At 39.1% G+C, this 18034-nt stretch overlaps 1 protein-coding gene across 1 annotated transcript; it reads right to left on the reverse strand.

Moving 5' to 3' along the window:
• Positions 1-13966: 13966 nt before the first annotated feature.
• Positions 13967-14716, reverse strand: LOC131658528 (uncharacterized). The gene has a single exon (XM_058927814.1). It carries the CDS (start codon positions 14714-14716, stop codon positions 13967-13969), a length of 750 nt encoding a protein of 249 aa, XP_058783797.1.
• Between the last annotated feature and the right edge of the window lie 3318 nt (positions 14717-18034).

Here is an 18034-nt window from a genome sequence, read left to right on the forward strand (position 1 = left end):
GGATGATAGAGAGCACCTGGGCTTGAATGAATGATCTCAATAGCTTCCCTGAGACTCAATGATGCTAACTGAATGCTTATTGGAGCTTGAATCCTCCTGAATTGCTCTATGGACCTCCCTCGATTTCAGCTTCAAGTGAACATGGAGGTTGTTGAATTTGGAGTTACAGATGAGCTGCAGCCATCTGGTTAGCTTCACTGTGACCTGAGGAGTGTGCCTGGATGATTGGCTTGGCTTGAAACCTCCTGAATTGTTCTATGGACCTCCAACTGCAAGTGCTCCAAATGAGAGGTGGAGATGATGATTCTCCACGCCCAGCAGTGTTCCAGAGGTTTGGATCACCTCCAAATGCCTCCCTCAATGTGTTTGAATACTTATTTTCAAAGAGAGAGCTTTGGTTTGAAGAATCCGAGTCTTCTTGCCAAAGGACCTTTGAAAAAACTAAGTATGAAGAAAGAAAAGAGAAAGCAAGAATTCTGTTGCTTTGGTGTGTTTTCTGAATGAGAATGAGGTCTCTATTTATAGGCAATTGGTTCAGTACTGATTGAGAGAGTGAGCTTGCTTAGTGGGAGAGTTTTGGTTTCTTAGCCATGAAGAAATTCAAAGAATATCCAAGTGTGATCATTGCATTTTCGAGCCAGCTCCCTATCCATTGATTCTATCTGATCTTGGGGAACATTTCAGATGCAAAGTGAGCTCTAATTGGTTGGTGAGAAGATTCCTTGGGTGATTCATCAATTTGCCATAAATTCACAAATGTAATCATTACATAATCACATGTCCTTGTTTTTAGAATCTTCTTCAATCCTTATGGCATGGTGAAAATGAATGCATGGCATGTTTTCAGATGTGTTATGGGTCGTGTAGCATCCATAATTGAGGTCATGTGCACAAAATTTCAAAGTTCCAAAATGATGCATGACCTATAATTTCACTTCATGAGGCCAACTTTGAACAAGCATAACTCTTAGCTCAAAATGAATTTGGAGAAGGTTGAACACAATTTGGAAAGCCCTAAACATCTACTTCAAATCATTAGTTTGGAGTTTCTTCAGAATCCTTTGGCAAATTTGTGAAAAATGAGGCCAAAGTTGGAAGAAAACTAGGTTAAAACACTTAGAAAAATTTCTAAGTGTTTATGACCTAAAACTCCAAAATTTCCAAAACTCTTAAATGATTGATCTTTTGAAAAAAGTTCCTTTGTAAGATGTTGTTTTATTTTGCAAGATCTACAACTTTCATGTTGGAAGTTTTTTGAGTTGTGTAGGTGAAATTTTGAGTTCTCACCATGCCCTCAAAAACCCTAATTCCCGACTTTTTGCTCCTTGATGAATTTCTTTGAATTTCTTTGGTCAAATGACTTTGACATCCATATATTGATGATATTGATCTTTGAAAGTCATTTTTTGACCAAAAACCTTAAAAGTCAATGATGATCCCACACAGTTGACTTTTCCTGACAAAGTGAATTTTTGGGCTTTTTTGTAGAAACAAGATCTTTTCCTCAAATGAATGATGTAAATGGATTATATTGAGGTAGTAGAGATTCTTGAATCATGTCTTGAGTTTTGGATCCATGCCCTGATTAAAAGTCAACTATCTTGGTGAATTAGGTCAAAAACCCTAATTGTCGACCAGAGGACAATGATGAGTGTAGACTTTGAATTGAGGTGTAATGTCCAGTGGATCTTGTCATAAGAGTTATTTGAAGATGATTAATGTCTTTGAATGGTTTCCTGGGGCTTTTTAGGGTTTCCCAAAGGTGATCCCTGATTTTAGTCCTTGATAGGCTCCAAACCCTAGTCTGTTGATCTGAGTAATCCTGTACTTAGATGACTGGGTGTCTTAATCAATCATAGGTGTAATAATGAGGCTTTTGAGTCTCATGATTGTGTTAGAGACTAATCCTCCTATTGATTGATCCTTTGCCTGAGTTTTCTTGTCTTTGAACACCCTCGATTGAATGTCAGGCTGTTCTGGGTACTTGCTTTGACTTGATGAAAAATCCTGAAGATATGTCATCTCAGGGGGGGTCAAAATTTAGGGTATGACAGGAATCTCATAAAAATCCTTCAGGAACAATCTATAAAACACGTTGAACGAGTGGTCCCGACTAAGCATACCTTGGATACTTTCAAAGGACATCTTCATATAGGCTTTGAGCACGTTCGCGTCTTGACTCCAATACCTGAAGGTTGGGGTTTAGACCATCCTTCGACTAACTTCTCCTTCTTCACGGAAATACTAATTTAGATTTTGTTCACAGCCGTTATTCGAAAGAGAAATATCAAGGAGGCCCTTGCACAGAAGGGTTCTGGAGCTTCGTAGAGCACCAAGACAAGTGGGAGTGATTCTTTCACCACTGGCAAGAAACCCACGGTACATACATACTTTACATTTTGACTTGTGTTATTTTATGAATATTACTCACTTGGTTTTAATATGTATTTTCAGAGCTCGAAACCTCCAGCATCTTCGAAGCGAAAAGTTCCTCAAACAGCTGCTTCAGATGACGAAGATAAATCTCCTCCTCGTACTAGACAAGCACTGAAGAAAAGACAGAAAGCTGCCACCCCTTCACCCAAATGAAAGGGATCTGGGACTTTGAAGCTTACTTCATCGAGTGACAAGGTATCTTCTGAGGAATCACCCTTAAAAGCTGCTAGTACTATCCCCATTGTAGAGAGCCACAACTCAAGTCCAGACAACGTTCCAACCAAGGTATTTGGATTTCATAACATAATCATCTTTATAAATTTTAATTTTAATGATTAGGTTCAACATCTTACCTTATAAATGCAGGATGATGTGGGTACGGCTACTTCTGACCTCAAGACATTCAGCCTCAACATTGATCTTGACAATCTTCAAGGTAAGCGTACGCCTTTTCTAATGACAAATGAACTTCTTGCAACCTTTCCATTTTGATTAATTCTAATTGTTCAACACAGGTGTTTCTCGACAAAAATCTCTTGCGCTTTCTCCGGTTGTCGAAGACGCTCAGCCCCTTGCAACCATCATTCCAACTGTGGTTGCTGAAGAAAGCCATGCAAATGGTGACTCTCCACCTATTCATCAAGATGACAACATGGGGGAAAATCCCCAATGTTCAGATAGTGATAATGCAGCTGGACAACCAACTGGCAGCGACGATACTATATCTGAACAAGATGCTGCGGAGGAAACTTCCAACTTGCCTACGCCCGGTCCTCATGAAACTTCGACCTTCGGGACTATAGTTACTCCTGTGACTACTTCGAAGTAGGTCCCCGCAATGCTTACTCCTTCAGAACTGGAGCAACTCAAGAAACTGATCCCGTAAGTTTCCTCAAGACCATGATGAGTATTGATAACGTTTCGCCCATTGGGCTTGAAACTTCTCCTAATGTCTAGGCAAAGTCTGGTGACAAGGATGATATTCCTAATCTCCTTCGTCAAATAAGGAAAAATTTCTTTGAAACCAACCTCGTTGAAGTTCTGAGCAAGGATTCCACCAAATTCCATAGCTTAAACAATCTTTTAAAGAAAGTGGATTTACTTCTGGTCTCAGAGGAGGTTTCGGAAGTGATTGTTTTACTGGGTTCTCTGATTGATCAACTTCAATCTAATATTCTTCGAAAACGAAATGTTGACGAGCAACTCACAGCAAAGGTAACTTCTCATAGTTCCTCATGGAAAGCTGCTAATGATGCAACAGAAAAGGTTGACGCCCTTAAGCTTGAACATTCGAAGAACCAGAAGGATTATGAAGCTTGCGAAGCAAATATCAAATCCAAGAAACAAGAAATTGTACTCCTCGAAGAGAAGATAAAGAATGCCCAGTCTCGTCAGGCAGCAATCCAACAAACCAATCAGCAAGAATTGACTGAAGTGGCGCAGTCAGGGATTCGACACTTCGAAACGGCACAAATGCTAGTGCCAAAAATCAAAGAATTGAAAAGACAACAGGCATTAATCGAACGTCGTATGTCTTTATGGGAAACTCAATATTCGAAGATGAAAGATAATCTTCCTAGGGACTTTAATTAGTTACTTTGAACCTTGTATTGCCCTTTTGTGTTCCGTACTTAGTTTATTTTTTAATCAGACTTTCTCAGGAATATATATGCAATTTTGTCTTTCAATCTTCTATACATCTAATTCTGCAGTTGTCATGAGTAGCGTTTTAGCAATTCCTAAAAATTGCCAAAATTATTTTTATTATCATAATGATTTTAATAAAGTACCCACGTGACATGATTACTCTTCGCAGCCTCTCAAGCTTAGACTTGACGTTTCCACTTCCCTTAGCCGTAATCATCATTAAATGATGACATCACCTTTTTCAAAACGTCTATTTGAGACGTGCGTGTATCAGTTTTCAACATGATTACACTTCAACTTCCAAGGTGGGAAACGACGGAGGCCATAACTTCTCTTGGGGATACCAAACGCAGTCCATTCAACACTAAAAAATGAACCGCTCTTTTATGGCCAACGTATTCTATATAAAGCGTTAGCATTCTACTCCTTTCTTCATACTTTCCCCAAACTCTTGTCAAAGTTTGCTCTCTTCTCCTTACATTCTTTCAAATACAGAATTTGACAAAATCTTTTGCATTCTCTTTTTCAAATGGCGCAACCCTTGACTTATGCTACCATTGATCCTGCATCAAAAAGGAATTCAAACTTTCTGAGGAAGAGTTTGATGAGAACCACATCAGTATCAGCGCACTCTTTGCCAACCAACAACTCTAGTTTTATCACGAAATCCTGGAGGGGTCTGTTTATCCTAACATGTTAGCAGATTTCTGAATGTTTGCGTCCCTGCGCATAGATCTAGAAGGGAGAACCACCATTATGTCGGAGGTTCGAAGGGCTCACATTACCATTACTCCCTCAACCATCTCTGACCTGCTGAGATGTAACAATCTTGGAGAAGCGTTTGATGACAACACCATTAACATGACTACCTATGTTACGTTGAGGGCCCTCATGGACAATGATCCCTTTAGTGCTAAAGTCATTAGGATTTGGCACCAGCTTTTAGTGGGCAACTTTCGTCCACGAAACCATGATCTAGACAGCATCATGATGGAGGATCTGGAGTTCATACTTTGTGCCCTCTAAGGAAAGAAAATCAACTTTCCACTACTGATCTTCAAACAGCTTGTCGAAGCTGTTTCTATGGTTGCCTCTCGTCAAGGTGTAGTAACATGTCTTCCTTATGGAAGATTGTTATCCTACATGTTTCTCAAAAAGGGGATAGTGAGAAGAATGCGAAGGTCGGGATCTCTAGACATGTTCGAAGCAGAAAGCTTTCCCCTGCTATCCTTGGAGGGTCTAGAACAGAGGATTAACTAGAGGGTGCGTTGTCTGAAGCTTTTTGATGGGGGCGATATAGGTCTTAGTTTTATTGTTTCTAATTTTGAATGCTCCTTTTGTTAGCCTCTAGTATGCTTTTAATTCTGTAGTTGGTGGAAACACAATCCCCAAAATGAATGTACTCTCCTATTCTTAATGAAAAATATTTTGGCATTGCCTTGTCTTTTTACTTTATTTGCCAAATATCTTTCTTGAACACGAAGCCATTTTGGTGTTTGTTCAACCATTTTGGCCTACGTAGTATACTCTGAATATCTACGTTTTTGCAATTTTTACTTCGTGCATGCTTGGTTTGTATCTTTTCAGATACTTCCCATTTACTCTTAAGATCCTACGATCTTCTGACAATTCTTCTATCTCGTAAGCGTTACTCGAGAATACTTTTAAGATTCGAAAGGGTCCTTCCCAGTCTGGGGACCATTTACCTAGTGCCTGATTCTTTCGATCTATAGGTAAAATAACTTTCCAAACTAAGTCATTATTAATAAATGTTTTACCTTTCACCTTTTTATTGTATGCTCTGGACACCCTTTCTTTTTGTCTTTTTATCATCTCCAGCGCTCGAAGTCTGTCTTCGTCTAAATCTACCAATTCGTTCATCATCAATTCCCAATATATGTTTGGAGGAATTTATGCCTGTCTTTGGATTCGGACTGATTGCAAGTATATATCAACTGGAAGCACTGCATCGTGTCCGAACGTCAATTGGAAAGGTGTGGTGTTTGTAGCTTCTTTTGGCGACGTTCGACAGGCCCAGAGTGCTTGGTCCAAAGTTTTATGCCAACTCTTGGGTTTTTTCCCTACGTGTTTCTTTATGAGACCAATTATTATCTTATTTGCTGCTTCAACTTGTCCATTTGCCTGAGGGTAGTAAGGTGTAGAAGTAAACAACTTGAACCCCATTTCTTTGGCGAAATCTTGCATCTTCCGCCCAGTAAACATGATCCTTGATCTGTGGTTATACTTTCTGGGATTCCGAATCTGTATATAATGTGTCTTTGGATAAACTCAATCATTGCCTCTTGATCTACATTTGCAAGTGGTATTGCTTCGACCCATTTTGTGAAGTAGTCTATCCCTACTAGAATATATCTTTGACCTTTAGAAGACTTGGGGTGGATTTCCCCAATTAAATCTAATGCCCAACCTCTGAAAGGCTATGGTTTTATTATTGAACTTAATTCATTTGTAGGAGCATGTTGAATATCTGCATGTTCTTGACACTCTTGACATCCTTTAGCAAATTCTATGCAATCTTTTAACATAGAGGGCCAATACATTCTGTACCGAAACAAAAGCCATTTCATTTTGTGCCCCGCTTGGTGTGCACCACATGCTCCACTATGTACATTTGAGAGGGCCAAATACGCTTCCGCTTCACCCAAAAATTTTAGCAAAACTCCTTCAGGAGTCTTCTTAAACAATTCATTTCACATCAAGAAGTTTGATAAGGCTCGATACTTTACCTTTCTATTCGTGTCTGTCGAAGGATCTTTTAAATAGTTCACAATTGGACTCCTCCAATCTGTGTCTGCTAAAGAGTCTATATTTAAAACTTCAAAATCCTCTTTGTTAGCGAAACCTAATTGTGAATTCTCCAGATCACTTGGGGAGAGCTTGGTGGCCATTGCTTTACCTCTTACTTCGATCAGCTCTTCTAGTTTTTCTTTTGATACTCTGTATCCTGAGGCTAACTATGCCAAATCATTTGCTTCTTGATTATTCAATCTTGAAACGTGACTTAAATCCACATACTCGAATTTTTTAAGCAGCCTGTTTGCTATGACAAAATACATGATCAAATTCTCTTTGATACATTTGTATTCCTTCGTCAGTTGCTTAATCACTAGTTCGGAGTCTCCTTTAATTTCGACTCTGGTTGCCCCCAATTCTAACAAAGCTTCAAGTCCAGCGATCAGTGCTTCGTATTCAGCTTCTTTGTTAGAGCATAAGGGACCTTCAATCTTGTACTTGAGCTTTGTTGGAATTCCATCAGGAGAAATTATCAGTATTCCAACGCCGGTTCCTTCATTATGAGTCGAACCATCGAAGTATAACTTCCAAGGCTTCAAGTCTACATATTGTTGAGGGTTCTCAACCACTGCATGGTCAATAAGGAAATCTGACACGATCTGACCTTTCATTGCTTTAAGAGGTTGAAATATCAAAGAGTACTCAGTAAGGGCTAAAGCCCATTTGCCAATTCGACTATGCAATATTGGTTTTGATAGCATATGCTTAATAACATCACAATGAGACGAAACATAAACTGGCTTTATATAATACTTGAGTTTGATACAAGAGAAATATACACAAAGGCAGAGTTTTTCTATTGCGCTATATCTAGTCTCTGCATCATTGAGTACTCTACTTAAATAATAAATAGCTCTTTCGACACCATTGTCATCTTCTTGTGCTAACATGCTGCCTATTGTATTATCTGAAGCTGAAATATACAAGCGCATGTGCTTCTTCGACAATATTGGTGGATGCATCAAGTATTGCTTGATTTTTTCAAAAGCTTCATGATGTTCAGCACGCCATTCGAACTTTCCTTGCTTGAGTCGAAGTAAGGGGGAAAAAGCTTGCGTGCGTCCACTCAAGTTTGAGATAAATCTTCTCAAGCAGTTTATCTTTCCTAGCAATGACTGTAGTTCTTTCTTCATGGGTGGAGGCTTTGTTTCCATAATAGCCTTTGTTTTATTTTGATTAATTTCTATTCCCTTTTTATGGACTACGAAGCCCAGGAAATCTCCAGCCTGCACAAAGAAAGCACATTTAAGGGGATTCATCTTTAAGCCATGTTTTCTCATTCTTTCGAATGATTGGCTCAGATGGTCAAGATGACTGTAATCTGAAATAGATTTCACAACAATGTCAGCTATGTATACTTGCATGAAAGTTTCTATAAAATCATGGAATATAGAATTCATTGCTCTTTGATAAGTTGCCCCAACATTTTTTAGACCAAAAGGCATTACAACCCACTCGTAGGTGCCTATTGCCCCTGGGCAACGAAAAGCTGTTTTGGATACATCTTCTTCTCCAATGAAGATCTGGTTATACCCAGAATATCCATCCAACATACTTAGATATTCGAAGCCTGCAGCTGAATCTATTAGCATTTCTGCCATAGGCATGGGATATTCATCTTTAGGCGTTGCTGCATTCAAATCACGAAAATCTATGCATACTCTTAATGAACCGTTCTTTTTAATAACCGGCACAAAATTAGCAATCCATTCAACATACCTTTTGGTTCTGATGAACTTGCATTGTAGAAGTCTCTCAACCTCTGCTTTGATCTTCGAATGAATTTCTGGTGCAAACCTCCTAGGAGTCTGCTTGATGGGCTTTTTTCCTTCTTTAATGGGTAGCTTTAATTCGACCAAATCTCGCCCTAAACTAGGCATATGTTACCCTCTTGATTTCAACGCTGGCTCTAATTTTGCACTGACATATGTTACCCTCTTCTGATCTCCGTCTCCAAGATTTACTTCTTCGAGTGGATCTTGGGCTAACATTTTTATATTTGACCCCATTGGGTCTTTCTCGAATCCCAAGGGTTCTTCGTCGTAGATTGCATCCAGCCTTTGACTCAACTTTTCACCTGAGATCTTTTTGGCTTGAACTGTGTCTTCAAGGAATTGAGGGATCGAATATGTCCCAGAATCCTTCGTTTCTTCCTTTCTTGGAATTGCATCAACAATCATGTTTGATAATTCGGCTTCGAGAGCCGTTTTTCTTTTGTTCTCGGCTATGTAAGCCGAAATCTTTTCGAAGAAGGATGATTCAGACATCATCAACGTCGTTGTCCCAGCCTGTTGGCCGTATTGCTGGAAAATGCTCTATTGGTGCGGTATCTTCTGGACCGTCCATTATTTCTCTATTCCATTGGAATCCATTTGGGTGTAAAGACAAATAGTATAAAGCATTCTTATTTGGGGTGTATATATCTTCTGCAGCATGGCAAGGTCCTATGTTTGCCAAATTCCTGCCGAAGCCGGTTTTATTGACTTGATTAACTTTAGCCATGTAATAACTCTGATCCCCTTCAATGTTCTCTACTATACTATCTTCCCTCCAAATGGTTATCTCCGATTCAGCAACATCTACTTCAGACACTTCCACAATGTTGACGTCAAGTGGTTCACACAGGTTAGTGGCAGCAACATTCAAAGGGTCTGTGTCAATCTTCATATGACTCTTGGTTTTGTCAGCGAATTTCAGACGTCCATCCTTGATAGCATTCTAAATTAGATCCCTGAAAAGAAAACATTGTGAGGTTTTATGGCCTAAAAAACCATGATATTTGCAAAAGCCTCGTTTCTTCCGTTGTTCTAACGGAGGAACTTTGGAATTAGAAGGCACTATCATCTGGCCATCTTTTACTAATAAATCAAATATTTCGTCACACTTAGTGACATCAAATGTATAAGTTTTCTTAGGAAATCTATCGCTTTTATCATTCTCTACTGGATTTTTTCCATTGGCAGGGGTGAGCAGTTTGCAAGAATAAGGCGGTGCTTCTTTTAATTCAGTTAGATCTATTCGACCTCTTCCACGCTGTATGAATCTTCGAAAGATTCTCCTCCAACGTCTTCATCTTAGATATATGCTACCCTCTCCTTATTGTAACTTTTATTCGCTCTGGCCTTTTCTGCTTTTAGTCGTTCGACTTGTCGAACCCTGTCTGCGAATTGGGCCATATCCCTTAGGTATTGGGTATCTAGTTTCTTTCTGATTGAATAATCTAGACCGCCTGCAGCCATCTCGACTAATTCATGTTCTAGGACAACTGTGAAGCATCTTGATTTCAACAAGCGGAACCTATTTAGGTAATCATCTACAGGCTCCGTGAACTTCCTCTTGATGCTAGCGAGTTCTTTCAGACTTATCTTGGTTTGACCCATATAGAATTGTTCATGGAATAATCTCTCCAAGTGTGCCCATGCGTCTATGGAATTTGGGGGTAATGTGGTGATCCAAACAAAAGCATTTTTTGTTAGCGAAGTGGGGACGTATTTAATTCTTAAATCCTCGTCCCCGCTAGATCTCCTGCTTCCGTCAAATATCTGGCTATGTGTTCCACCGTTGATTCACTAGTGTCCCCTGAAAACTTCGTAAATTTGGGTACCTTGGTACCTCTTGGTAAGTCTGTTGGCATAATGTATTCGGGTATGGGGGGTGTATAGTTTGGACGTCGAAGTCCAGTATTAAGGCCATTATTAGCCATTATTCTTTCTATCATGGCAGTAAGATTGTTTTCAGTTGCCAAATTATCTCTCCTAACCCTATGCACAACTTCGTCAGAATGTTCGTCTCTTCCCACTACAACTACTCTAGGCTGTTGTTGGGGAACTGCTTGTCGACCAGCGTTGGTGGGTTGATTTTGAGTTTCTAAATCTACCACTTGGTTTCGTTCGACTGGTGTTGGCCTAGGTGGCGGTACTGCGGTTCGAACTTGTTCTAGAATTCGGTCCCCCTCTTGATAGGTTAATTGGTTGTTTCTTCGCCTATTTTGTGGGACTCCTACAAAATCCGCCATTCTTCCTATTTGTGTCGATATTTTTTTATATGTTTCCACATTGTCTTGGTTAGTCCTGGCAATGTTTGTTACTAATGGATTAAAAATCGACCCCAACTCTTTACCAAGGACCCCTAACATATCATGGTTACTTGCATCCATTTCCTGTCGAAATGCCGCTTGACTACTTGTGGTTAAAGGAGGTATTTGGGCAGAGAAACCAGTGTTTTGTGCGCTTTGACCTATCGAGCCGACATTAGGCGAAAACGCTGTTGGGTTAGTTGTAGTGTATGTAGGACCTGTTCCTCGTAATCCTGCCATGTATGAATATGGCATTCCATATGGGTTGTTGGGTCTCCAACCTTCGAAAGCGGTTGATGGTCCTGGGGTAAATAATTGACTTGCGGCGTTTGTCGAGAAAAGTGGTATCTCGTTTACGCCTGTGAGTGGAGGAACGGTAGTCGAACTCGGGACTGGAACAGTCCCTGTTGTCCCTGAAGTATTCTCGGGTATAGCCTGGGAACTACTTATGGGTCCAGACCCTGTCGAAACCGGTATATCCTGCGCCTCTTGAGTAGAAGTCGAAACGTGCGTGGAATTTTCCGCTACTGTTCCTGACTCCTGTGGGGGATCTTGATCTCCCCCTCCACTGGCCGCATTGACCATTTTCTTGTTGTACCTTCGTTTAGGAATCAGTTGTGCACTGTTGGTTAATTTACCGTTCCTAAGGTTCATACAAGGTCTTGATATTTTCTAGATAAAACAAAACAATCAATTAATAACAATCTATTTGACACTGTCCCACTGGGCGTCCCAATTTGTTTACGGTGATTTCCGGTAAACAACCGCTAGTCCTCCAAACTATAAAATATACTTTGGTTACTCGCAGGATCGACTAGATTGATCCTAGGACATAGTCAAACAATTGCCTCTCGATATGATTTGATTCATGTTTGTTTGTTCTGACTTCAAGAAAACTTGTTTGTGATGTGATCGAATGAATATTCACTTAAAAACAACACTTGTTACATATGTTAATATGACTTTGGACAAAAGAAACGTAAACAAAAGCATGTAAATTGCAGGAATGTAAAGTGCAGAAATATAACGTGCAAGAATGTAAAATGCAGAAATGTAAAGTGCTTCGAAATGAAAGTTAAACAAAGAAAATAAAAGGAATTGAAAAGATACTTGAATAAATAAAGATACAAATGTATTTAAAATGGTGTTGGTGTCATACGTACATTTCTCAGCGAACTCGTTCTCTAAACACTTGATACTTGAGTGATTTGTGAGTGATTTGTACAAAATGAACATACGGAATCCTAACATTAAGACCCTTATTTATACTAATTTCGACCCTAACGATCCTACACTAATCTGATGCCACGTTGGTCACAAAAATCCCTGGGACGCCATCTGTCCTTGTGCGGTTACACAGACTACTTCGAAATTCAAATCATCTCGCCTGAATCTTCTTTCGACGCGTGGCAACGTGATCCGAACCGAGAATGCCACGAAAACACGTTAAGCCTCAGTACCTTACGTATTTCGTAAAACATTTAAGTCTCAAAGATAACCCTCTTCGAATTAGCTCCAATTCTAACTATCTTCGTTCCATTTCAAACAATCATTCTCGAAACATGGCCATCAGTAGCCATTTTTAATCTCAGAAATGGTCATCAGTAACCATCTTCCTTCGAATTCTAACTCTTCAAAGAATATTCTTTTTAAACGAAATCTTCAGCCAACAAATTGCCCCCAATAAATGCCTGTTTCGAAAACAAGAGAAATAGGCGTTTCTTGTCATGATGAGATTTCGTTTTACTCACTTCTTGGAGTTCCAAGACAACTGACTAACGTCATAATCATTTATGACTCCACTTTCAAAACGTCTTGTCATTTTCAAAGATGTCTTCTCAGAACTTACATTCCCACGTTCTGGCATTAAGTAAATTGAATATTTTACTTAAGAACAATATTATATATTTTAAGTAAATTGAATCTTGTCAAGATTATTTTTGCCAAAATGTTTGAAGCCTAAAGACTTGTCATAGACAACTTGACCCTTGGACCATTCCACGTTAATTATAAAAATATAAAAGTTAATTGTCTTATTGAAAAAAATGTAAATAAAAGATAAAAAATATATATACACAGAATAGCTACTCTTTCTACTTTTCAGAATATGCATAAACACAAACGTTGTTTTTTTATTGACAAATAATATATTTGACACACAAATTATAAGAAGTGTCGAAATGGAAAGCATGGGACATGAACGTGGACTTAGTGTTTTCCTGGAGTGTTTGTCCATGGGCTTCAACCAATAATCACTACAGTAAAATTTTCTACGGAAAGGATGTCATACATTTTCAACAACAAATGATTAGGCACAGAGCGAAGCAACTTAACTGTTTTATTAGAATGATTCAAATGTATACGGGGTCACGAATTCAAGGGCGAATTGCATGCGGCAAAAAGGTGTCAACTTACAGGATGAAATCAGTTGAAAACAGTTCATCGGGTATTAGTATAAAGAGGAGTTCTAATATTAAGATTTAGTGTGTCAAAATTATTGCAGAAACTCACAAACTCAAAGTATCTAAGCGATAAGGGAGAAAAGATTCAGTTAAGCAAAATGTATGATCCTGAACACCGTGTTATTAATAATTTAAACAAATTTGTTTTATTTTAACTTCTTTTCTGGACTTTTTATGTTTAATTTTTCGCCATACTATTTTCAAAGATTTCGACCAAGTTGAAGTCCTTCATTCACTATAAATCTTTACATTTTAACATTGTAGAAATCATAAGAGAATTCACCTCACGCCAAACACTCAAACAAAGTCAGAATATCTCAGCACATACGTCGTAGGATCAATAAGTCGATCCTGTAAGTAACCATTTTGGAGGACTGGCGCTTATTTACTAAATTTTACGGTAAACAAATCAGCACGCCCAGTGGGATCTAATTCTGCGTTAGATTCATAATTAGATTCTTTACAATAAGTGTATCTCTGTTACAATATATCGTCAGTTCTTCCTTTGTAGAATGTTCTCCGTTAAATGCACTTAAGGACAAAACTTCTCTTTAAGGACAAAATCCCCTCTTCCCGCCACCTCCAAACCCCTCCACTCCTTTTCAACAAAAGTAATGAAATTATCATCCGCAAACCATTCGTTATTAAATCTAAACGGTTTCGGCCCCCAATCCTCCTTATCCGACATCAACCAAACCGGGCAATGATCCGATATATCCCTAAGGCCAATCATTTGCCCCACCACTCCCCAAGACGACACCAAAGAATCCTCCACAAGAAATCTATCAAGTCTACTCTTAGATTTACCATCTCCACAAAACCAACTAAACCTCTTCCCTTTACAAGACACGTCCACCAAACCACTCTCTTCAATGAAATTAGAAAACTCCCTCCATTCAACACTACTCCTACCGAATCTACCCACCCGCTCACTCCTACTTTTCACCGCATTAAAATCTCCACCAATAATCCACTCACCATCTAAGAAAGAGTGTTTCAAAGACAATAAACCCGACCACAACTCCCTATTATCACATAAAGAACAAGAAGAATAAATATTAACAATGTAATAATTACCTCCTTTCCATGAAAATTTGTGACCAATGAAACCTTTGCCACGGAATAAGAAAAGGGCTGTAACCGTCTTGCTATTCCAAATCGTCAACATACCTCCCGATAATCCTTCGGCTCCCTTGTAAGAAAAGTCAAACTCCTTATTACCCCACATGCAATGAACAAAAGATTCCGAGACCTCCTTTAATTTTGTTTCTTGAATTAACATTATTTCCGGATTCTCTTTTCTAATTAAACTACCAATCCTTCTTCTCTTTAACATACTGCCTCCCCCTCTGATATTATAAGTTCCTATGATCATTGAGACAAATTTTGTGACTCCTTCCTTCCCTCTGAATTCTCCCCAGAACCACTAACCATTCACTGCAAGTCCTCCAAATCAACGTTATCCTCCCTCCTTAGGTCTCCCCCTACAACCCCCAAACCAACAATAAGATTATTAAGTTTTCTCTCCCCATGTAAATCAAAATTCTCCATTATTCTATTGTTACATCTGCATATATCCGAATCCGCCGGTGCAACATAAATCAACTGAGGACAAAACGGCAAACCTGAACCCAGCGAAACGATTTCCTGAGGCTGCAAGAAAGAAATTCCATTCGGTGGGCCCTTAGATGTACTCAATAAATTAATTGGGACCCCCTTTTTCTTACTACTAGCTTTGTGCTTGGACCTAGTGACCGAACAATTAACTGGGCCACACACATCATTCAGCATTTTGACTTTAATACTTTTTTCCACCAAAAAACCCTTTTTTGATACCACATTAAATTCCGCATTAAATGAGGAGAGAGAGTCCCCTGCAATCCCCTGATGTTCAGGCCCGGTTTCCCGTACAAAAGGTACAGAATTAGAGTATAGAGAAATAGGGTCAGAACAACTTTTAGATAATTCATTATGGCTTTTCTTCTCCCAAGCATTCTTCAGTGCCTCATCAAAACTAGAGTGGTCCTTGTCCTTTAAATTAAGCTCCTCATTAACCAAAATTTTATCCTTCTCTGCAAAATACCCTAAAAGCGAATTATGATCCTCGATAGGCGCATCACCCACCTCGGAAACATCTCCACCTTTCTTACCCAGCTGCGCCTCATCTTCTTCAAAAAACTCCGCCGTGTTGTTATCACCCCCGTCGCGACCTTCAGAATCAGCGAACCCAGAAAAGACACTAGCACTATCAGACAATGACGACTCAGAACGGCTCGAAGGAATCACACCCTTTTTGACGTTACGGATCGGACCATAGGTATCCTCTCTAAGAATCAAATCATACTCCACATCATCTATGGAGACCTTCATCTTCTCTTCAAGGTTGAAACTAAACGGAACTCTTAACAACACCCTAGCCATGTCCATATTTCCTCCTGAAGCAGTGTTATCATCTACACACACGAAAGCACCCATTTTGTTTGCAAGTGTTTCAAAGAAATCAGTGCACCAGGCATGACACGGAACACCAAGGACTCTAATCCACAACATCCTTTCATCATCTAAATCTGATTCCTTCCAAGGTTTTATCGATCGATACCATTGCTTCCACCATGTAGACCCTTCACTGATCAACTCCTGAATCACACCTTCTTCCCTCTCCTCTAGCACGCATAGTTTTGCCCCCAACGGAATCACTTTGACTAAAAAGAATCCCTCAACTTCCAGGTGCGTCTGAATATTAAACGTTTCTTCGGGAAAGATGACTTCCGCTACAAATGCCTTCTTCCACCTCGACCTACACTCTTCGTTGGATGAGAAAGCGAACCCAGATGAAAGCTTTCCTGACTCGGTATTGTGACCTACTTCCAACTTCCCTCCATTTGAAGTCACAACAGCATATGATTTGCCTCCCCTAACAAAGTTCGACCGTCCCCCAAACGGAGAGACATATGGTCTCCCTCCCTTCTTCAAGAGAGAACCAGAGAAACACTTCTTGCCCTCCACTCCTCTAATAGCCTCTCCTCTACCAAATCTAGGTTGATTTGCATATATCTTTTTACCATCGATCAAGATATTGTCTAACTTTACAGCTAACAATCTTTCCTCCACAACCCCTGTAAACCTTGCAAACCCAAAACGTTTGCCAAAGTTATTTCTTTTAGGCGGAATAACGACCTCCACAACATCTCCTACACACCCAAACAGTTTAAACAAATCATCTGCTCTTGATCTGTCCGGAAATTCTGAAATGTAGAAAGAAGAAATCACCTCCTTTGCCTTTCCGACCACCTGCATGCCCCCATTAGGAAATATATCCCATTTCACCACTACGTGTCTAAAGCCTCTCCGACCAACTCTACTCCACTCCATTGAATATCCACAACACCACAGAAAGCCGATGATTGTTGATGAATGACCAACCAATCCACACCAAAACGAAAGGGAAAAGCTAGAGAGAGGAGAGAGCAAAAAACACTTTCTCTCTCATTGTTGTCTTTTTTATAGCATTAACATATGATGACTGTCTTTAGACGACCATTTCCACGTTAATTATAAAAATATAAAAGTTAATTGTCTTATTGAAAAAAAATGTATATAAAAGATAAAAAGAATATATACATAAAATATCTACTCTTTCTACTTTTCAGAATATGTATAAACATAAACGTTGTTTTTTTATTGACAAATAATATATTTGACACACAAATTATAAGAAGTGTTGAAATGGAAAGCATGGCACTTGAACGTGGACTTAGTGTTTTCCAGGAGTGTTTGTCCAAGGGCTTCAACCAATAATCACTACAGTAAAATTTTCTACGGAAAGGATGTCATACATTTTCAACAACAAATGATTAGGCACAGAGCAAAGCAACTTAACTGTTTTTTTAGAATGATTAGAATGTATACGGGGTCACGAATTCAAGGGCGAAATGCATGCGGCGAAAAGGTGTCAACTTCTAGGATGAAAGCAGTTGAAGACAGTTAATCTGGTATTTGTATAAAGAGGAGTTCTAGTATTAGGATTTAGTGTGTCAAAATTATTGCAGAAACTCAAAGTATCTAAGCGATAAGGGAGAAAAGAGTCAGTTAATCAAAATGTATGATCCTGAACACCGTGTTATTAATAATTTAAACAAATTTGTTATATTTTAACTTCTTTTCTGGACTTTTTATGTTTAATTTTTCGCCGTACTATTTTCAAAGATTTCGACCAAGTTGAAGTCCTTCATTCACTATAAATCTTTACATTTTAACATTGTAGAAATCATAAGAGAATTCACCTCACGCCAAACACTCAAACAAAGTCAGAATATCTTAGCACATACGTCGTAGGATCATCAAGTCGATCCTATAAGTAACCATTTTGGAGGACTGGCGCTTATTTACTAAATTTTACGGTAAACAAATCAGCACGCCCAGTGGGATCTAATTATGCGTTAGATTCATAATTAGATTCTTTACAATAAGTGTATCTCTGTTACAATACATCGTCAGTTCTTCCTTTGTAGAATGTTCTCGGTTAAATGCACTTAAGGAATTGTAAAAAACTGTTATAAATGACATTTCCACCGTCCAGAAATACCCCACCTCCCAAAAG

This window comes from Vicia villosa, linkage group LG3, assembly GCF_029867415.1.
Source record: "Vicia villosa cultivar HV-30 ecotype Madison, WI linkage group LG3, Vvil1.0, whole genome shotgun sequence".
Taxonomy (NCBI): domain Eukaryota; kingdom Viridiplantae; phylum Streptophyta; class Magnoliopsida; order Fabales; family Fabaceae; genus Vicia; species Vicia villosa.

What these genes read in the sequence shown, in the direction of transcription:
- LOC131658528 (XM_058927814.1), bottom strand. Translation starts at nt 14,716, where the DNA reads ATGTTAATTCAAGAAACAAAATTAAAGGAGGTCTCGGAATCTTTTGTT.